Source organism: Saccopteryx leptura, chromosome 10 (genome assembly GCF_036850995.1).
Source record: "Saccopteryx leptura isolate mSacLep1 chromosome 10, mSacLep1_pri_phased_curated, whole genome shotgun sequence".
NCBI lineage: Eukaryota > Metazoa > Chordata > Mammalia > Chiroptera > Emballonuridae > Saccopteryx > Saccopteryx leptura.
In genome coordinates, this window is record NC_089512.1 from 15,416,166 (window position 1) to 15,439,387 (window position 23,222).

Below are 23,222 nucleotides of genomic sequence, written 5' to 3' on the forward strand. Positions count from 1 at the left end.
AGGTCAGTGCTTTATCCACTGCGCCAACACAGGTCAGGCTTTAGGACTGCTTTCACTGTGCCCCATGGATTTTGGGTTGCTATGTTCCCATTTTCATTTGTTTCAGGATAGCTCTTGATTTCCTTGATCTCATTGATAACTTATTCATTGTTTAATATGTTATTTAGCCTCCATGTGTTTGTATGTTTTGCAGTTTCTTTCTTGTGATTGGTTTCTAGTTTCATACTATTGTGGTCAGAATAGATCCTTGATATGATTTCAATTGTCCTAATATATGGAGACTTATTTTGTGTCCTCTAACATGTGGCGTACCCTAGAAAATGATCCATGTATGCTTGAAAAGAATGTATGTTCTGCTGCATTGGGATGAAATGCTCTGAAGATATTAATTAAATCCATCTGATCTAGTGTGCCATCTAAGGCCACTGTTTCCTTGTTAATTATTTTGTCTGGAAGATCTATCCATCATTGTCCATAGGGTGGTAAAATCTCCCAGTATGACAGTATTACTCTTAGTCTTTCTCTTTATGTCCTTCAAGATTTGCTCCTATTTTGGATGCATAAGTGTTTACAAGGGATATATCCTTTTGTTGCATTGATCTCTTTATCCTTATATAGTGTCATTCTTTGTCTCATACTTTGTTTTAAAATCTGTTTTGGGCCCTAGCCAGTGGCTCAGTGGATAGAGTGTTGGCCCGGTATATGGCTGTCCAGGGTTTGATTTCCAGTCAGGGCACACAGGAGAAGTGACCATCTGCTTCTCCCTCCATCCCCCTTCTCTTACCTTTCCCCTCCTGCAGCCAGTGGCTCGACTGGTTTGAGCATGGCCCTGGGCGCTGAGGATAGCTTGGTTGGTGCAAGTGCATCAGTCTCAGGCACCAAAAATAGCTCGGTATTTGAGTGTCATACCAGATGGGGTTGCCGGGTAGATCCTGGTCAGGACACATGTGGGAGTCTGCCTCACTATCTCCCCTTCTCTCACCTAAAAGAAAAAAAAGTCTGTTTTCTCTGATAATATAAGTTTTGCTATTCCAGCTTTTTTTAAATTACCATTTGTATGAAATATATTTTTTCATTCCTTTACTTTTAGTATCTGTATCTCTTTTTCTGAGGTGGTTTCTTATAGACAGCATATACAAGGTGTGGTTAAAGTGGGTTTACAGTATTAAGTATTTGAAACACAAGAGTTTATTCTTGACTTAATATTTATTAATTGTACTATTTTCCATACCTACTTTTGCTCACCCTATATATGGATCTTGTTTCTTATCCATTCAGCTACCCTATGTCTTTTGATTGGAGCATTTACACCATTTACATTTAAAGTGGTTATTGATAGGTTTGTATTTATTGCTTCTTTTTTTCTTCTTCTTAAAGAGGACCCTTTAACATTTCCTATAATACTGGTTTGGTAGCAATGAACTCTTAGCTTTTTCTTGTTAGAAAGCTCTTTATTTCTCCTTCAATTTAAAAGATAGCCTTGTTGAGTAAAGTAGTATTGGTTATAGGTCCTTGCTTTTAAGCACTGAATATTTCATGCCAATCCCTTCTGGCCTGAAATGTTTTTGTTTTAGATTTTATTTGTTGATTTTAGAGAGAAGAGAGAGAGAAAAAGGGGGAGGGAGGAACGAGAAGCATTAACTCATAATAATTGCTTCTCATATATGCCTTGACTGGGCAAGCCTGGGGTTTTGAACTGGCGACCTCAGCATTCTAGGTCAATGCTTTATTGACTGTGTCTCCACAGGTCAGGCTGGCCTGAAATGTTTCTGTTGAGAAATCAACTGACAGTCTTATGGGAGCTCCCTTGTAGGGTAACTAACTGCCTTTCTCTCACTGTTTTTAAGATTCTGTCTTTGTCTTTGTCTGATTCTCTGGGCTAGGGAGCCTTGCATGGGGTTGAGACCACTTGCTTCTAAAGGGGAAACCTTTGCAGCTGAGATATCACTCTGGATTTTCAGCCACAGCCCATGGGAGTGGGGCTACCCCTTTTCACATTTCTACCCTTCCTACCAGTCTTGATGTGGCTTCTTCTATAAATCATTGGTTATAAGACTTCTCTTCAACTGGTCTTCAGTTGGTTATTCAGGATGATTCTTCAGTAATTTAGTTGTAATTCTAGTTTGGCCCTGGAAGGAGGTGAGTGTAACTTCCTGCTACTCCTCTGCCATCTTGGATATCTCTTGCTTAGTTTTTGACCTGATGATCAGAGTGTTCTTCCAGCTCTAAAATTCTGTGATTTCTTTCAAGGTCCAGAATCCTGAGAAAATTCACGCTCATAATGCACAGTTCTCTTAAATCTGAAGGATCAATGACAGGTATAGAAATTGAATATCTTTTATGAAGTTGAGACTAGCAAATAGTTTTCATAGATATTTATCTTGAGCAGAATTCACATGTGAACATAATTTGGTGCTTAAACCTATTTGTAATCAGAAGGAAGAAAGGAAACTTTATGGCAGTTTAACATTTGTGGCTGCTATCCATTTGGAGTATGTAATTCAAGTGTATATCAATGGCTTTGGTGTATTACATTATTAATTTTTAAAAATTGTTAAAATAGCCTGGCCAGGTGGTAGCACAGTAGATAGAGTGTTGACCTGGGATGCTGAGGACCCAGGTGTGAAATCCCAAGGTTGCTGGCTTGAGTGCAGGCTCATTTGCTTTGAGCACGGGCTCACCAGCTTGAGCGCAGGGTCGCCGGCTTGAGCATGGGATCATAAGCATGACCTCATGGTCACTGACTTGAGCCTATAGGTCTCTGGCTTGAAGCCCTAGGTCACTGGCTTGAGTCCAGGGTCTCTGGCTTGAGCAAGGGGGTCACTGGCTCAGCTGGAGTCCCCCCATCAAGGCAGATATGAGAAACAATTGATGAATAACTTAAGTTCTGCAACTATGAGTTGATGTTTCTCATCTCTCTCCCTTCTTGTCTGTCTCTTGTCTCTTGCTAAAAAAAAAGAAAAAAAGTTAAAATATATATAACAAAATTTGCAATTTTAAACATTTTAAGTGTACAATTTAGTGTCATTAATTATATTCACTCTGTTGTTTAACCATCACCACTATCTGTTTCTAAAATCTTTTCATCACCCCACACAGAAATTCTGTAACCATTAGGTAATAACTTCCCACTTCCCTCTCTCCCAGCCCCTGGTAACTTTTAACCTACTGTATGTCTCTTGTATTTGATGGATATTTTATGTACGTGGAATTATATAGTATTTGTGCTTTTGAGTCTGGCTTATTTCACCTAGTATCATGTCTCCAAGATTTATCCACGTTCTAGCAAGTATAAGAACTTCATTTCTTTTTACCCCCTTTTATTTTTATTTATTTATTTAGTTAGACTTTTAGGATACACCTATTAAAGCTGGGGACGGTGAAACAAAGGCTTCCAGTAGAAGCAGCGACAGGAGACAGCCTGGGCAGTGCTCTGCTTTGGTTCTACAAACGTTATGGGGAAGAAGTATATACATCTAACATCTTGTTTATCCGTTTATTTGTTAATGGGCACTTGGATAGATTTCATCATGCTGCCTAAGGAGGTAATTGCCGTTCTAGGCATCCAGTAATGAGAACCAAAATTTTGTGGATCTGGATTATGGTTTAGCTGCCTGAGAAGGAGTATACAAAGGGAAGAATTGTGTTTATGTTAAAAGATACTGTCCATTATTATTGTTTTATGGAATGCTCATTGTAATCGCTCATTAGAGCGAATGATCTTTTCATATTATTTTGCTGTTTTGTTTGAGTAATTTATTCATTTTTATTTATTTTTATTTTTATTTTTTGTATTTTTCTGAAGCTGGAAACGGGGAGAGACAATCAGACAGACTCCCGCATGCGCCCAACCGGGATCCACCCAGCACGCCCACCAGGGGCGATGCTCTGCCCACCAGGGGGCGATGCTCTGCCCCTCTGGGGCATCGCTCTACCACGACCAGAGCTACTCTAGCGCCTGGGGCAGAGGCCAAGGAGCCATCCCCATTGCCTGGGTCATTTTTGCTCCAATGGAGCCTTGGCTGCGGGAGGGGAAGAGAGAGACAGAAAGGAAGGAGGGGGGGTGGATAAGCAAATGGGCGCTTCTCCTATGTGCCCTGGCCGGGAATCGAACCTGGGTCCTCCGCACGCCAGACCGACTCTCTACCGCTGAGCCAACCTGCCAGGGCCAAATTTATTCATTTTTAGGCCACAAGGAATTAAGGATAAAAAACTTGTAGCAAGGATAATAGCTTTTATAAATGCAAAAGAATGATCATATCAGTAGTAATGAAGAGCATTAATACCATCTTTCATTTGAGAATAAGAGTTTTTAAAAAAGAAGCATGAGCTTTACTGGTTGGTGATGGTGCAGTAAAGAACATTGACCTGGAACGCTGAAGTCCCAGGTTCGAAATCCTGAGATCACCTGATGGAGTGCAAACTCGTTAGCTTAGCTGGGAATGTCAGCTTGAGTGTGGGGTCATTGACATGATCCCAGGGTTGCTGGCTTGCAGCCCATGTTTGTTGGCTCGAGCAAGGGGTCACTGGCTCAGCTGGAGCCCTATGGTCAAGGCACGTACAAGAAGCAATCAGGCCCTGGCTGGTTGGCTCAGCAGTAGAGCGTCGGCCCGGTGTGTGTAAGTCCCGGGTTTGATTCCCACCAGGGCACACAGGAGAGGTGCCCATCTGGATCCCAGTCAGGTGCATGCAGGAGTCTGTCTACCCCCCCCCCCCGCCCTGCTTTTCACTTTGGAAAAATACAAAAAAATAAAAGAAACAATCAATGAACAACTAAAGTGAAGAAACTGAGTTGATGCTTCTCACTCTCTTCTCTTTCCCTTCCTCTCTTACTCTCAAAAGTAAAAACCAAGAAACATGACTTTGGAATGTCCTTCATTCAGTAAATGTTTCTGCTCTTTGCAGAAGCTGTGTTAGGCACAGATGATATGGAATGGACAGGATTAACATGGTTATTTCCCTTATGTATCTAAGGTTCTAGAGAAGATAACAGACACTAAACAAGTATTACATAATGGACTAGTTCCTCTATTTTTAGCTCCTTCAAAATTAATCTCTATGCTCTATTCACTATACCAGCACTTGTCAGGCAGGTTATATTTAGACCTCTGTAATAAAGTGTGTATTCTTAAATTTCCTCTTTTCATTCCAAAACATATTTTGCTATCTTTTGAATAAAAGGCAGATATAGTTGTTTTACATCAGAAGAAAATGGGTTAAAATCCCTAGATTTTATCTGATATATATTGGTGTTGATACTCAGAAAAAGTTAAATATTTGGTCTTCAACTATCAAAAGCTTTAAAAAGGCGGTTAAACATAATTACAGTGTAAGAAAAATGGTATCTAAGATGTCTTACTAAAGGGATGTTGCTAGGAAATTGAGTAGTGATTTTTATTTGCTAATTGGGAAACCATAGCAACGCAATAAATATTGTGCCTCTTACTTTGTCTTTCAGGTTTCTTCTGGCATGAGTGCCAGAAGAATAAACATAATGAAACAGTAAACTCTGAGTCCTCGCTACCTGAATTAGTCCTTTTCCTTGAATGGTGTACTTCCTACCGTTTTGTGTTTCAGATTTCTTGAAATCAAAGTAGACTGTAGAGGTCCAGACTATACCTATCTCTATTACTCATGCCAGTTGCATGGGTTTTATATTGTAGATATACCTGCAGGCATGCAATTCCGGATTTGGTTCAGTTTGGTGCATTTCTGTCAAATTACAAAAAATTAATTTGCCTCTCTTTAAAAACATCATATGATCACAGTAGGGCAAAAATGTTAAAACTAGAGGTTTCCCTTTTCATAAAGGCATTTGAGTATTCATTTTCATGTTTTATTCTTTCTGGAAAATATTATATGCCGAAAGCAGTGAGAGAAAGGCAGTTAGTTACCCTACAAGGGAGCCCCCATAAGACGGTCAGCTGTTTTCTCAACAGAAACATTTCAGGCCAGCCTAACCTGGGTTGGCACAGTGGCTAAAGCGCTGACCTGGAATGCTGAGGTTACAAGTTCAAACCCTGAGACCTTGGGTTCCAAACAAATGTGACAAGGGTTTCATTTCTGTGGAAAATAGGAAAGCAAACCCCATTCACTGGGGGAAGATGAGGTTGCTTTTATTCACTTGGAGCTTGTTAAGAGACACACTAGACAGAAGTGTAGGCTTGAGATGTTAGATTTGAGTCATTCTCATTGGCTGGTAATGGAAAATGTGGAGTCAAAGATGAGAGGAAGGGATGTGTACAGCAAAGAAGATTATCTACATCTGGGGAAAAGTCATGATTAAAGATACAAGACTCAGAAAGTTACAGTTTCATAGAAAAAAAAAAGAATCTATGCTACATTGAAAATCCTAAGATAATTCATCTAAAGTAAACATAATTTATCTAAGGATATGCTTTTATATTTGGGGTTTAAAGATACAAGGGTAGCAACGAGGTTAAGAATGTTAATTGGAGTCACATTCTTAGGATGGGCATTTCAGGGGCAACTGGGCAAGTTACTGGATCTTTCTATACTCAAGGAGTTACTTTGTGGAATAGAGGAAAATAAGCACCTAGCTTTGCCGAGTTGGTGCTCAAATGATGGTAGTAATACGAGTGCGAGGTCTCATCTTCCACATTATTTTGAAAGTTTGGGTTTTGATTCTAAGATTATTCTGATATTATTTAATTTTATAAATATTAAAATCAGAGGTAAGTTTACCTCTTAGCAGAATTAGTGCAGTTTGAATTGGATTCTAATATACTGCCACAAGCTTATTATTTTCCATATGTGTTCCTTGGAGCATGATCCTTGAAGAATTACTTAGGGTTTATTTAGCAGTGTGGTCATGTAAGTCTGAGAAATGCTTTATTTTGCCCTTTTCTTGGAAATTCATGATGTATTTTACTAAAGACTGATTTTTTAAAAAAGGTGTAAGCTGGCATTTTCCAACATACTAGATCATTAGATTCCCTTTCTCCTGTTTTTATATTGAATTTTATGTATTTTACTATTAGTTTATCTTATTAGGCATTATCTATTTTTATGTACCCAGTATCACCTATTTAAAAATGTTTAAATTGAGATATAATTTACATACCATGTAATTCATTATTTTAAGGGAATTTCAGTGTTGTTTAGTATATTTACTCACCACTTTCTTTTTTTTTTTTTTTTTTTTTTTTTTTTAATTTTTAAATAAATTTTTATTAATGGTAATGGGATGACATTAATAAATCAGGGTACATATATTCAAAGAAAACATGTCTAGGTTATTTTGTCATTAAATTATGTTGCATACCCCTCGCCCAAAGTCAGATTGTCCTTCGCCACCCTCTATCTAGTTCTCTGTGCCCCTCCCCCTCCCCCTAACTCTCCCCCTGTCCTCCCTCCCCCCACCCCTGGTAACCACCACACTCTTGTCCATGTCTCTTAGTCTCATTTTTATGTTCCACCAATGTATGGAATCATGTAGTTCTTGTTTTTTTCTGATTTACTTATTTCACTCCTTATAATGTTATCAAGATCCCACCATTTTGCTGTAAATGATCTGATGTCATCGTTTCTTATGGCTGAGTAGTATTCCATAGTGTATATGTGCCACATCTTCTTTATCCAGTCTTCTATTGAAGGGCTTTTTGGTTGTTTCCATGTCTTGGCCACTGTGAACAGTGCTGCAATGAACATGGGGCTACATGTGTCTTCACGTATCAATGTTTCTGAGGTTTTGGGGTATATACCCAGTAGAGGGATTGCTGGGTCATAAGGTAGTTCTATTTGCAGTTTTTTGAGGAACCACCATACTTTCCTCCATAATGGTTGTACTACTTTACAGTCCCACCAACAGTACTCACCACTTTCTAATTGCAGAACATTTCATGGCAATTAGCCGTCACTTTCTGTCTTTCCCTTCCCCGGCCTCTGTATTTGCCTGTTCTGCACATTTTATATAAATACAAATGGAATTAGGCAACACTTCTATCACTTAGCATAATGATTTTAAGATCATCCATGTTGCAGCCTCTGTCAGTATTTCTTTTTATGGCTAAGTAATATTCCATTGTATGATAATACCTCATTTTGTTTATTCACAAGTTGAACATTTGGGTTGTTTCCATTATTTTAGGCAATTATGAATAATGCTGCTAATGAACATTCGTGTGCAGGATTATTTGTGGACATATATAGTCTCATTTTTCTTAGGTATATATCTAGAGGTGGATGCTGGGTATTATTGTTTATGTTTTGAGGAACTGCTAAGCTGTTTTCATGAGAGGCTGCACCATTTTATATTTCTACCAGCAATGAAGGAAGGTTCTGATTTCTCTACATCCTTGCCAACAATAGTAATTTTGCTTAAAATTTTTTTTTTATTATAGCCATCCTAGTCAGTGGGTATGAAGTGGTATCTCACCGTGGTTTTAATTTATATTTTTCTGATGACCAGTGTTGTTGCATGTCTTTTATGTGCTTATAGGCCATTTGTATATCTTCCTTAGAGAAATGTTTGTTCAGATCTTTGGCCCATTTTAATATAGAGTTATTTGTATTTTTATTGCATCCCATCTACTTTTATTTTTAAAATTCCAAAGAAGCATAAATATAAAACTGTGCTGATGAGGGAAAATTCCCTAATGCAGAAGAACACAGACCATACTATACATACATATTCAGTTCTCATTTTTTCCTGCAAGTTCTTTCTCTGGTCATTATACAATTCCTAATGGTTGATTCAGTGATAAAGTGAGCATTCTACAAATTTAGAAGGTTTATGAGTTACATAACATAAAGTATTTGTTCCAGGGGTGATGAAAGCCCATGATGTTTGCTTTCATTTTTTCCCCATTTGCCCCAAGTATTTAGTGAGAAATGGATTTAATTCTATCTATTCAAATATATCTTTACTTTTCTTTTCTTTTTTTTTTTTGTATTTTTTCGAAGTTAGAAGCAGGGAGGCAGTCAGACTCCTGCATGTGCCCGACCAGGATCCACCTGGCATGCGCACCAGGGGGCAATGCTTTGCCCATCTAGGGCACTGCTCCGTTTCCACCACAGCCATTCTAGTGCCTGAGGGGGAGGCAATGGAGCCATTCTCAGCACCCAGGCCAACTTTGCTCCAGTGGAGCCTTGGCTGTGGGAGGGGAAGAGAGAGATAGAGAGGAAGGAGAGGGGGAGGGGAGGAGAAGCAGATGGGCGCCTCTCCTGTGTGGCCTGACTGGGAATCAAACCCGGGACTTCCACCCACCAGGCCGGCGTTCTACCACTGAGCCAACCGGCCAGGACCTATCTTTACTTTTTGTGTTGCCATTTTCACTGCTCTAGGAAGAGTAAATTTTTATACCTATCCAATTGGATGTTATTTCCTTTAATCTGCTTTAATGGGCCTAATGCTTAAAAATATAATCAGAATCATTTCTAGAGACCTGGTCTTATGACCTACTTGACTTCACAGGTCACTTTTGACTCTGAATTTCCAGTTCCTGGACGTGGTAAAATATACATAACAGGATTTACCTCTTTAATTCTCTTTAAGTGTACAGTTCACTGGCATTAAATACATTTACATTGTTGTGCACCCATGACTGTCATCTGTCTCCAGAACCTGCTCTTCATCCTATCCTGAAACTGTGCCTTTTTAATAACCACTCCCCATGTCCTCCTCCTCCAGTCAGTGGCAACCACTGTTCTACTTTCTATCCTGATGGTGCTTGGCTATTCTTAAGAATCTTACAGTATTTGGTCTTTTGTGTCTGGCTTATTTCACTTAACGTGTCTTTCATGTTCTTACATGTAGCATGTATCAACATTTCCTTTTTTGTGAGGCTGAATAGTATTCCGTGTGTCTACGTATCAATGTAAGAATGTCCAAACCTGTAGTAACTCTTGATAAGAGTTTGAGTCAAAACTAATAACATATACTGGGGAGCAAGACTTCAAATGCTCCTCAGAATAACAGTTTGCAGTTTTTTTATTCATTTAGAATGAAGGAGGGAATCTAAGGAAGGTTACAGGAAGAGGGGAGGAAGCAAGGCAGGGATTGGATTATAGGGTGGCTGACGAGACTGTGTGCTCTCTCGAGCGTGGTCCCACCTTTGAGAGTATTCTGGCATTTTAAAGGTGTGTTCACCTAGATGGGCAAGAACAACAGACAGGGCTTGCTCTAAAACCTTTCACTAAAGAGGTTCTAGGGCTGGGGCATGACTAACCCTCATGACCTGCTCAGTAAGGAATTTACGATCTATTCCAGCACCCCTTTTGCATACACATATATAACTCGTTTTGTTTATCCATTCATCTGCTGATGGACATTTGGATTGTTTCTGAAACCTTTTGACTATTATGAGTAATGCTGCTTATGAAGGTTGGTATATACATATCTGTTTGAGTTTCTGCTTTCAATTGTTGGACCTATATACCCAGTAGTGGGATTATTGGATCCAGTGGTAATCCTGTGTTTAATTTTTTAGCCAACTTTGTTTTGAATTTAGGTACATTTTTGTGGCCCTTTATTGTTACATCCCGTTTATTTTATATGTGTGCAGTAAGTGTTCAATCTGTAGCAGCTCTTTCGTGTGATTATATTCTGATGGGGAAATGCTAGCGTTAACTTCTAGCATTTGGTCCTAGAATTGGTCTCTTTAAAAATGTATCAGTACCAGTTCGAAACCCTGGGCTTGCCTGGTCAAGGCACATATGGGAGTTGATGCTTCTAGCTCCTCCCCCCTTCTCTCTCTCTCTCTCTCTCTCTCTCTCTCTGTCTCCCTCTCCTCTCTAAAATGAATTAAAAAAAAAAAAAAGAAAGAAAAAAAAATGTATCAGTATGAGCAGGATTACCAACCCATGAGCCACGGCAGGCACACTGGTGTGCCGCAGGAGTTTTAAAACCTGCATTACCTGACTGTGTAGTCAGCGGCACTGACCTATTTACCTTAGATCAAATTAAAAAATGGTAACAGCCAGCACAACAGTAGCCGTCTGGTGTGAATGAATCAAAATCATTCCTTTTTTTTTTTTGTCATGTAGGCAAAATATATATATATTTTGGTGTGCTGTAGAATTTTAGTAATTAGTTTATGTATGCCATGAGATGAAAAAGTTTGGAAATTGTTGAGTTTAAGTATAGAACACGTGTTTTGTCTGGAGTAACTGTTCGCTCCTTGTTTCTCTTGCTATGAGCCCTGCCTCAGGTATCTGGTAGCAGTGTTTCCAAAGAACCAGATAGAGTAGTTTTAAATCCTGTTTATTTCTGTTAAGTTTGTTTAGTGGCCTTCTTCAAGCCCATCTCCAAGGGGAGTAACGTCTGAGTTTTGATAATGTTGTCTAAACAAAGGGAAGCGAAGGGTGTTTTTGTGGCTCCGAAGTCCGTGTTCTTTCGTGTTCTTTCTTATACACAGGAATTGGGCTCCTTTCCCTTTTGTTGTGGAAGAAGTTTTATTAAAGAATAGATTCCAATGAGCTATAATTTTGGCTTAGTGAGGGAGGTGTCATTTTAGTATCTTGTGCAAAAGTGGCCACAGACATTAGAAGAATGAAATTGGCGTTCTTGATAAATTTCTAAGGGAGGCTATAAGTACAAAGCTAATAAACATGGAAATGAGAATTTTTACACATTGCTGTGGCTTTCTTATTATTTTTTTAACTGAATTTATTGGGATGACACTACTATAGCTTTCTTAAATTAGAAAAAGAGTTTTGAAAATTTTTCCCAGGAAAATGATACTTTGTAATTTAAAAAAGTATTTGCTGTCTGCTGAAGCATAATTTAGACTTGTAGTCTTTCTCTGTAAGATACAAACTCTAGTTAAGAAAGTGGTACCCACTCACCGAGGGATAAAGAAGGCAGAGCTTAGTGTTTTTAAAGAGAAGGTGGGGTATGGGTTTCTTAAGGATCGAGGCCAGCGTAAAACCGATGTGAGAAGACTAATTGCTCTGGTCATGTCAGTGTTTTGAGCTGGAGGTTGGTAGTTTGCAGTTGCTTGGTAGGGTATTTGCTACTGAAAGGCCAGTTGCTCAGACTGGGAAATTGCCAAAACTGGGTAGTTGAATAAGTATTAACTATTGAACTGTCTCTTCTTCTTAGAAGCCTGCTGTGACCTTGCCAGGCATAGCGTAATTGCTCCCTCTTGCATGCTTCCTTCCTCATAGGCATTGTGTTTCTGTCTCCTTCGATCAGATTGTGAGCTTCTTTTGGGCAGAGATGTCTTATCTTACTGTGTATTTTTGGCACGTAGCAATAATTGCTTACACACAGTGGATCCTTTTAAACCTCGAAATCACTTACTAGTCTACGTCTTAGACACAAATAGAACAAATGAGAAGAAACAACTGCTGTAGATATCAGAAGGGGAGATCAAAATCACAGTTAGGATGTGGCCAAAAACAGAGGAAACCACTACAGGGTAGAAACCAGAGAGACGATTTTTGTTTCATGTGGTGCATCAAGCTATTTCCTTGTCTCATTTCCTTGAAACTTGGCCTGCGGCTTGAAATTCTTTTGTTTACTTAGCAGACATTGAGGCATCTGAGTTGTGGGGTGACAGAAGCTTGTCATTTCAATGCAGCATAATAAAACCGCATGTGCTGCATACAGTATTACTCTATAAAAGAGGGACTGGGGGCGATGTTCATGGAAGGTAATATTGTAGCAGAATAAGAGAGACTACCTCCTGCCGTGGAAGCAGTCTGTGAAGAGAGGCTTAATACGCAGAGTCCAGGAGTGGTGGCAGATGGCAGCAGCTGGTACATGTGGAACAAGTACTAGGAAACAAGGCGGAGATCTGACTGGGAGGAACCTTATTTCTGTTCTTGCTTTTCTTCTCTCTTTCTTTTCTTTGTGCTAGTCCATGGGGTTTTTGCTTTCACCATAAGTAATGGAGAGACAGTGGAGAAGTTTACAGAGCAGAATGGCATGATCAGAAATGTGTTTTGAAAGGCATCTTGTAACCATGGAGAAGATGACTTATAGGGCAGATTCTGGGTGCAAGTAGATGGATTTAGAGACAGTTACAGTTTCCAAGCAAGAGAGGAAAAGTCCCTATTGAATGATTTCATTTAGATGAAATGTCAGAACAGGCAAATTTGTAGAGACAGAAAGTAGATTAGTGTTGCCAGGAGCAGGAAGGAGGGGGTAATGAGGAGTGACTGCTAATGAGCACGGGGATTCTTTCTGGAGTGATGGAAATATCCTGGAGTTAGATAGTAGTGAGAGTTGTGCGCCCTCGTGAAGAGGCTGAAAACCACTGAGTTGTATACTTGTAAGTGGTGAGTTATATCTCAATTTAAAGAGCGAGAGATACGAAGAGTTTCTGAAACAAGCAGAAGCAGTGGGAATAAAGAAGGCCAAGATGGGTTTGTGAGAAAAAAATCAGCGGTGGAGAATTGACAATACTTGGAGATGAATATTGGCAATGCCCAGAATGAAGTCGAGGCTGGTTCTGGTGTTTCTAGTTTGTGTGCCTGAATTGATAGGGAAAGACATTCTGGGAAAAGCAAGGTTGGAGAGACATCTAATGAATTTGTGAAATGTTTTGAATGTATAATCAGGGCAGGCAGTTAAAGGTAAGGGCCAAATTTTAGGAGAAACTCTGGGACTAGAGAAAGCAATGAGTTTATAGGAGCTGAGTGAAGTCAGTCAAACTGCTGATACATGACATCATGTCCATCCCCCCCCCTCTCCCCCGACCCATATGGAAGGTCACCTCCCGTTTGCTCCTGATGCTCCAGGCTGGGGTAGAGGCAGTGGTGATTGCTGTTTTTCCGTAAAGCTGAATCTTGATATTACTTTGCAGGCAGAGGCGCGGCTGGCAGCAAAACGGGCTGCCCGGGCAGAAGCAAGGGATATTCGCATGCGAGAACTGGAACGCCAGCAAAAAGAGGTAATCGGGAATCAGGAATAACCCTAATTTCATGCTGATCTCAGAAAACCACTGCATGGCCGGTTTCCTTCTGAAGTAAATCTGCTTCCCTTTGAAGCCCTGGGAAGAGTATAACCTGTTGTACGCATTTTAACAACCCATCCTCCATCATCAGCAACACATACAGCTCTGACTCTGTACAGGGTTGTAAGTTATAGCATTATAAGTGCTTTACTTATTAGCTAAAAGTATGCTTAGAGATGACAAAGGTATTTACTATAGTTCTAGATGTCTAGAATTTTAATTAATTATTATTTCTATATACTAAATCACTGTGAAGTCATTCAGCCTTACAGCTTTTAAGCATATTTAATAATGGAAAAATTACTCATAAGAAAATGAAAAAGCAAACAAATAAACAAACTGTAAGATTTGTCGAGCTCCAATTTTGTGTTATAACACCTGGTGCCCATATATAGAGTCAAAAACCACTAGAAAGAAGTACTTTTATCAATACTTTGCTTTGTCTGTGGTGGAAGTATGATTGATTTTATTTTATTCTTATGTTTTTCTGTAGTTCATAAATTTCAGTATGCTTTTGTCATGAGGAAGAAAAACAGAACCAAAATTAGAAAAAACATGGGCAGATGAAGATCAGACTGCTTCATCATGAAACATACTCTTTTTTTACTCTTTTCTTCTTACATTGACCTAGCTCTGAAAATTGCCATAAAAAATATTTCTGATGCCGTTATTAGTACAAAGGGGACAAAATCTGCAGGATAGTATTAAACACTTTATTTTGATATTGGTAGTGGGTCTTCTGCTAATGGGTTTAAGAGAAGTGTATAGTTTCCATATTGTTAAAGCTGAAAACCAAAAGCAAATCAGTTCATATGATCAACCAATGAACGCAGTTCTTAGCTTGAAATGAAAATGTTGTAATGCATTGTCTTTTATACTCCTAAAATTATAAATTATAAGGAGATAATTATTAAATATAAGTTCTATTTATAATGAGCATTTAGCTTAGTAATTTTCTGTATTTTGAATGTGTAACTTACTTTGCGTCAACAGTCATTGTTCTTCAGGGCAAATGTATATGATTAAGACTTTTCAGAGAATGTAGTAATTTGGAAGCTCTTCAGTTTTTGAAACTTTTGCATTTTTAGCATTCTCATCATTCCTTTGATCGAAAGTGGGGACAGATTCACAAGTGGCTGGTAGGCCAGGATTGCCTGTCCTGCATGTTGTGATCAGTTGCTGAAATAATGCAATCTTGAAGTAAAACATTGACTAATAGTTTGCAAAGTAGCAGTGTTTGGCATGTTTGAACCTAAAGGTCAGAGAGTCTCTCTTCTGTCTAGAGTGGACCAAATATGTACTTGTAGTTCAGCCATTTCTGTTGTAGTCTACACTACAGCCTCGCCTCTCAGGAGTACTCCTGACCAAGAAAGATTGAGTTAATGAGTATGTTTTCCTTCTGTGGGTTTGTTTTTCTCTCCTTTAAATTTGTCCCTCTCTCAGTGTCTCCTCCTCTTTCCCCCTTGCCCTCTCCTCTTCCTTTCTCTCTCTCTCTCTCTTTTTTTAGAAACTAAGTGAGCAGAGTCTTTACTGAGAGAGGAACCAAATCATTCTTTCATCTCCTCTGAAAATTACTCTTAATTTTTTTCTAGTTCTCTCATTTCCTTTTTAAATCTTCTACCACCACCTCCGAATTTGTTAACTATAAGAGCAAATTGAGAACCAGTACATCTTAGTTGCTGTGAATCATGCCTAAATTTGAACCCTTTTTTCGGTGTTCATGAGCTCCCCAGTTATCTCCTCCTATTCCAGGGGTTCTTAACTTGGTATGTGAATAGGCTTGCGGACAGGGTGTGAAGCCTTAAAATCTCACACAGAAATTTATATATATATATATATATATATCCCCCCGAAGTGAGAGGGAAAGCAGAGAGACAGACTCCTGCATGCGCCCGACTGGGATCCACCTGGCAAGCCCACTTGGGGGCGATGCTCTGCTCGTCTGGGGCATTGCTCCATTGTAACCGGAGCCATTCTAGCACCTGAGGTGGAGGCCACAGAGCCATCCTCAGTGCCCGGGCTAACTTTGCTCCAATGGAGCCTTGGCTGCAGGAGGGGAAGAGAGAGACAGAGAGGAAGGAGGGGGGGGGAAGGGTGGAGAAGCAGATGGGTGCTTCTCCTGTGTGCTCTGGCTGGGAATTGAACCCGGGACTTCCACATGCCAGGCCAATGCTCTGCCACTGAGCCAGCCAGCCAGGGAGATATATATATATATATATATTTTTTTAATGTGACATTCCCATGGGTAGTTTTATCAGCAGATACACAAAGGAGTATGTGATTCTTAATGGGTTAGAAGCACTGTCTAATTGCTGCTAAGTCAGCAAACTTTCATAAGCAAATCCCTTCTGTAGCAGCATTTTAGGGCATAATAAGAATTAAAATGTTTATGACTGTAGTGACCTACAAATTTAAAACTTAGTCATACTTCACACTGTGATCTTTAAGAAAAACGAGACAAAAGATGTTTGATTACTTTGGAGTGGAATCTGTTAAGTGTCTTCTGCATGTAACCTGATTAATATTACTAATCATGCATTAGAATGTTTTCTGTGAATAAAAGAAATCACTTTTGCCTGCAAATTTTCCATGCAAATATTAGTTTAATTTCTTCTTTCATGTATTATAGTTCTAAAATTAAATTCATTTGTCTTTGTTGCATCTTTAATGGGATGTGCTCTTTAGAGGTAGGTTTTTAAAAAGTGCTGTTGTGTGATAGGTGGAATGAAAAGAAAGGATAAAATGAATAAAAGAACATTTTTATTCATTTTATAATGAATCCCTGAACATTTAACCATGTCTGTCACTCTAGTACCCCATATAATACTAGGAGGGGACATGTAAAATTAACCTGCCTTTGTAGCACAAGTCTTTTTTAATCTGACCAAGTTAACTGGCCTAGAACTGGTCACCACTTAATAAACTTACCCTGCTGGGCTAAACATACATGCCCCTAAAACTGTTATGGTACCAGCTAATAATCAAACAAAGGGAAGAAGTTTGCTTGGCTTCCTGCAGATTACATGTATCTATTATGTATTGGAAATGTAAATCATTGATTAATTCCTAAAGATCAGAACACCTTATTGGGGGAGGGGATATTGACTCCTTGAATTATCCTGGTCCTTTTAAATAGACTTCTGAACACATAGATCAAATGTGTCAATGCACACAGCAGATGACAAGAGTTTTTTGGAATTATACGCAAAATCATGACCAAAATAAGGCATTCATTGTGGCGTTTTAGTTGAATTACTATTTCTTATTTGAAATGAGTCATCAGGCATTGCTACATCCGTTTGTTCTGCCTGTATAATAATCATGCTGTATGGTCATGGGGTATTTGAGGTATTGATTTCATCGCTGTCATCAACTGTGACCCCATTTGGACCAGCTGAGTATAGATTCTCAGTCAATGCAAATCACTTTAATATTTTGGACTTGGAAAATCTGAAAGATCAGACATTTCTTATTGTTTCAGTTGGTTAGGTTTAGGAACTAGTCATTTGATTTCACATGATTCAGGACTTAATGTTCCAGTGCTAATAGCTGAATGTGGAAAAGTTTAGAATTGCATTTAATTTAGTCAACTGTTAGGTTGTGGTCAATTTTCTTTGCAATATTTCTAAGGCATAACTCTTTTTAACTTTTCCAACTCTAAAATATTTATCCAATTCTAATAAGTAGTTTTTCATGTTAATAGTACACAGTCAGGGGCTATTTCATTTAGGTTTTTTTTTCCAGTTAAAGTGGTGAAGGAGAAAAATTGTTTTCAGTGAGCAGAAAATTATAACCAAACTCTCCTAAAAACAAAACACTCCTTAATACATCTGTAATAGAGCAAACATTTCTTTTTGTTTTGCATAAACTAACATTCACAATAAAAAAAGAGAAAAGTTTACTTTTAATGCTAAACTCAATTTCTGTTTAAGTATACTTTTTAATTGTTATCCCGGTGTCTGTTGTCTATCTATCTATCTATCTATCTATCTATCTATCTATCTATCTATCATCTATCTATAGATTTTTTCTACTTTCTTTCCAACTGAAGCATGTGGCTGCCCAAACTCAGCTTTTGAAACCGAGATGCCCATACCTGCTTGCCGTGAGGAAGATGCGCTGTGCTCCTAACTGACTGATCTTCACTGAGTTGTTCTGATAGACAGCCCTCTGCTCAGGAATTAATTCTCCGTGTACTTTCTCCTTTCCCAGGAAGATTCAGAAAGGGCCAGGTACTCCCACCGGTCCAGTCATCATCGTCCTTATCTGGTTTGTAATAACCTATAAACTGCCTCTAATACTTTTCTCGTTAATTTAATGTAGTCACTCACAAACTTGTGTTTTTATTTTTATCAGGGAGTTGAGGATGCATTGTCCATTCGAAGTCTTGGCAGTCACAGGGTTGGTATTTTCAGTTGTTTCCACAATAGCAAAGCTTGCCTCTCTGAGCTTTCTGCAGCACATTGCCTAAGCAATCTGACCGTGTTCATATGTTCCTTTGCCTTTTTAAAAAAAAAAAGAAAATATTGGCAAGGTCCGTCCTTTGGACAGTGATGCTTTCTCTCAAATTATTGCTATAAGTAAATCAATTCTAAAATCATAAATATTTTAATCTATTATCATAAGTATTTTACTTTTTCTATAGAATGACCTTTGATTTTGGAAAATAATCACAAACTAAAAAGATTGATTTTATAGAATAACATCTGCATGGTTCTCACTTTCAGATTTTTCTACTTTCATAGTTTTAAAATTATTAAGCAAAATATATTTTGAAATTTGGATTACTAATTATAGTTTTATTATCATACATGGAAAAATTAAGCTACTGATTTGAAAATTTCCCTGCTTGTCATATTTGCAGAAATTATCATGCTTCAGCATTTTGATTAACATTTTGTAGTATGTCTCAGGTTTGTAACATGCATTGTGGAATATCACGATAATGAGAAATGGCTTTTAAAGGCTTGCATATTGTGCCTAGACACTGATCTCTCTCTTAAAGAATTGTGCTTTAAAGCAATTTTTAAAATTTTCACATTGATAATATACACACACACACACACACGTACAACCAGATGTTTCATCAGAAAAATGATCTTTCATGTTAAGTTCTGTATTTTGGTTAATTATGAAAGTTTAGATTTATAAGAATATTAACAAGCTTTTACAGAAATCTAATCAGCAGCTTCAGAATGATTTTACAGGAGAAAAACTTTAAGATAATAAGTTTTTGTCATCCTCCCTGGAGATGGATTACACACACACTCACATATGTATATCTGTGTATGTGTATACATATATTTAAGTATTTTTAAAAGAATCATACAAGGAGGTAGTCAACAAAGGATTAGAAGGTAAATGTCTTTAGTGCTTTGAAAATAATCTCTTCTCCCCACTTTTTAAAAATGTCTGACTTTTTCTTTGCTTTCCATTATGATGTTCATAGTATGAAGTTTCACACAATTACTATTAAGCTGGGTATTGTAAATTTGTATGTAGCCTCAGGGAAACTTGATTATAGTATATAGTTTAATGCCAAAACCATCCTAATTCAGGAGCTTTTAAAACAAATCTGCAAACAAAAAATAAAATGTAAAGTAAACTAATAAGAAATTGTTTATACAGAGTGTCTTTAAAGTAATGGTTGATTTTAACTTTTTAGAAATTATTTCACTAGATACATTTAAGATATATCTAGAATTCTCACAGAACTCATTATGGTAATTATGAAAATTTTGTTACTATGGGAGAAATAGTAAAGCTCCCAATATTTAAAAAAAATTAGTGCTTGAACTTAAATTTAATAAAAATTTTACACTGGAGGAGACTCTAGTACTTCACTGTGTGAAAGTATACATTCAGCCCATTTTAAATATTTAGACTTTCCTGGAAATAAGTCTGCAGGCTCATTAATAACATTGTTTAAAAGAAATATAACTGAGATGAGTTGATGCTTTTTTCTTTGAAATAGATAATATTGAGAGTTCTAAGTTTTCATCATATTATTTGCTTTTTAAATTAACTTTTCCATCTACATTAAGCTGAAAATGTAGACAATTTTTGTTCTCTGTAAAAATAAATGTGATGGCCTAAAATACCGACCTAAATTTTATTGGATTTGCTTATAATTTGGGGGTTTTGGTAAAGTCTAACACTTTGGACCTTGTATTTGATGTGTGAACATTAGCAGGGCGTGGCTGTGAAGGAGATGGTGGTTTTTTATGCTGCATTCTTAGGACTTTGATGTTTCCAGTTAACTTTCAGGTACCACCTTCTTGAAAGGTGGCCTGCCGGAAGCTGTTTGGGCTGGAAATAGTGTCAATGCTATGGAATGCTGTATAAAAATAAAAAGAGCAAAGATAGTTCAAGACCGTGGATGGTAGGTTTGGGGAGGGAGGATTAAATCAAAACCCCGACTGTAGAATTTTAAAACCTGTTGCTTTAAAACACAGTATGCCTTAAAAAAAAATCCTACAATTGTGGGTCACTGCTTTATATACTGAAATACAAGGGGACTATAAGCTAGACATCCAAAATAAGAAAATGAGGTGATCTTGAATCAGAGCAGTAAGGCTACATTGGTATTTCTCATTGGTGGAGAGTTTTACTGTTGTGTTTGTTCCTGGTTATATGTCAATGGTCTCAGTATAATTTAATGAATTCTATTTTAATATGCCTGCAATTTGTGTTTTGTCATTTACTACTCCACTGTTCAATTCCATTGAAGAGCTCCTCGAAGGACATAACTGGAACACATTGGAGCAGAGCCAGCACGCCTAAAAGGAAAGACATCATGGTGTGTAGTCCAGAAAAATGTGTAGTGTAGTATTATGCATTCACTGTTGATTGTCCCGAGTCCCGGGGGCTTGAGTAATAGATACTGTACATTCTAATAGAAATGAGCACTTACTGAACTTTGTTTCTTCAACCTGTTTGCTGTATTTTCTTTTGATTTTTTATTTTTCCAAATGAAAATCTTCAGATAAGCATCTCGCGTTAACACTTTGTGATAGATTAATAGCAGATTTGAAATGCTTTAGCTAGAGCCCTTCATATTTTTCCATTTTCCCTCCTTGTGACATTTCCCTCCTTTGTGAATTATGTTATTAAACAACATAAATACCAACTTTCACTTTTTGGAGGGGGTTTCTTTTTTTTTTTTACCCAGTTGAACTAATAGCAATTGGAGTATCCAAGCTTTGGATTTCCCTACCAGATATATTCAGCAATCTCTTTGAACCAGCTGAACTCTTTGTTATATTTTGGAAAGGGAAAATTGAAATAGGTTAATTTCAGTTCAGCTTGTTAAATCCTGTGCCTTTTGCAAATGTCACTGGTGCTACAGAGAGAATGAGAAGAAATAAGACATGACTATTCTGGAGGATGAGGTAATTTATATGCTAGAATGTGTGGCTTGAGTAACAAATGTTTTGGGTGTGGTATTTTCTTTTTAAATAAAAAGGATATTTTGTTAACTGAGAAGTATATGAAATTTCTTTTGAGAATGAACTTTATTTTCAGGGAAATGTTACTCATCATACAGTGACATTTAACCATTGCATACCATTTACTAAATGCACACCTTTACACAATTTAGGAAATTCTGGATAAATAAGATTTTTCACACATGTAATAGCACTCCTTATTGCTTACCTGTTCTGTTAGCTTCAGGATAGTATAAGAAGAGCATGCAAATGCAGATATTTTGTTCTAATACATTTTGGTATTTATTGCAATATCATTTGCACTGAATATATACCAGTGGTAAATTGTATCTCTTAGCCTCATACTGTTGAAATATAGATAAATACATATATATTAATATTTTTTGTAAATGACTGTGTCATTGGGCATGAAGGGAGGGCCTTGGTTTTGTATGACTTCTTATTGTAATGTTTTATTAAAACTAGAATTTACAATTTGGTCTACTGCTTTATTTTAAACTTTTAAAAACTGCACCCTCATTTCACACTCTGATCTAGTATACACATGCAGATATGCACCTATGTGTTTGTATATTATATAAATATACAAAATATATTATTGAAATAAAAATTTCACAAAATAGTATTTATTCTTTTTTTTTTTTTTTTTTTTTTTCCCCCTGAAGCTAGAAACGGGGAGAGACAGTCAGACAGACTCCCGCATGCGCCCGACCGGGATCCACCCGGCACGCCCACCAGGGGGCGATGCTCTGCCTCGACCAGAGCCACTCTAGCGCCTGGGGCAGAGGCCAAGGAGCCATCCCCAGCGCCCGGGCCATCTTTGCTCCAATGGAGCCTCAGCTGCGGGAGGGGAAGAGAGAGACAGAGAGGAAGGAGAGGGGGAGGGGTGGAGAAGCAGATGGGCGCTTCTCCTGTGTACCCTGGCTGGGAATTGAACCCGGGACTTCTGCACGCCAGGCTGATGCTCTACCACTGAGCCAACCTGCAGGGCCATATTCTTAGTGTGCACAATAAACTGCTTTCTATTTCATTTTTTTAAAAAACTAGTCGAACCCATAAATTAATTTTTGACCTACTAATTAGTTTTAGCTTTCACTTAGGAAAACGTTATTTGAGATCAGATTTTGAATATTGTTCCTTAAGTCCTAACTGGGTATTAAGAGTTGCAAAAGAAAGATCTGTTTACTGAAGTATCTGAGGAACTTATTCATTGCTTTTATTTGTTTTATACATTGCTTTTCTGGATAAAATTGCTTAAAAATATAAACTAGAATGCTTAAACTAATGGTAGGAAACCACGAATCTAAGTAGTTACTATTTAATTCAGATTCTTGCTTCTGAAATGTGGTGATACATTGTCTTATTTTCTTAAAGCCCCTACCTGAAGTATGGTTGTCTGATCTTATACATTTTATGTATTTTTCTTTGATTTATATTTAATGCCACATTGTATGTATACTGTGCGCTTACTAACTTTCTAGTTTGGTTCAGCAGTTTTACTAGGGAAGGTTCTTGAGGGAAGTTTTTCAGGGATGTGTCCATGAACAGGTCCACTGGAATTCCCTTGTTTTGATGCTGCCATTGTTTTCTGTAAGCTCGATTAGTTACGGGCTCTTGCCTCATTGCCTGTCCATGCCTTAGTTTTTTGCCTTGTTCAAACGATGGGAAATGATGGTAACAGTCACAATAATAAAAAGTTCTAATCTTTGAACTTCAGAAGGTTTAATTCCTGCATTTTAAAGCCTTCCTTAGGGCGTCTTCTGCCGAAAGTGTACTGAGATGGAATCATTTCACCATTACTGATTATTGACTGTATTTGAAAGAGAACATGCAATTTTGCATATAGTTTTTA

At 37.8% G+C, this 23,222-nt stretch overlaps 1 protein-coding gene across 17 annotated transcripts in view; it reads left to right on the plus strand.

Annotated features, from left to right (window-relative positions):
• Positions 1-23,222, plus strand: part of LRRFIP2 (LRR binding FLII interacting protein 2) — a 109,239-nt gene that overhangs the window by 26,427 nt on the left and 59,590 nt on the right. For 9 of the 17 annotated variants that reach the window (XM_066350368.1, XM_066350374.1, XM_066350371.1 and 6 more), the window contains exons 3-7: positions 13,773-13,859; positions 15,011-15,061; positions 18,135-18,191; positions 18,279-18,323; positions 20,653-20,721. In XM_066350368.1, the coding sequence (XP_066206465.1) occupies positions 13,773-13,859; positions 15,011-15,061; positions 18,135-18,191; positions 18,279-18,323; positions 20,653-20,721 (309 nt within the window). The remainder of the gene's footprint in view (positions 1-13,772; positions 13,860-15,010; positions 15,062-18,134; positions 18,192-18,278; positions 18,324-20,652; positions 20,722-23,222) is intronic. The other 8 variants (XM_066350382.1, XM_066350383.1, XM_066350384.1 and 5 more) reach the window with 4 other exon arrangements.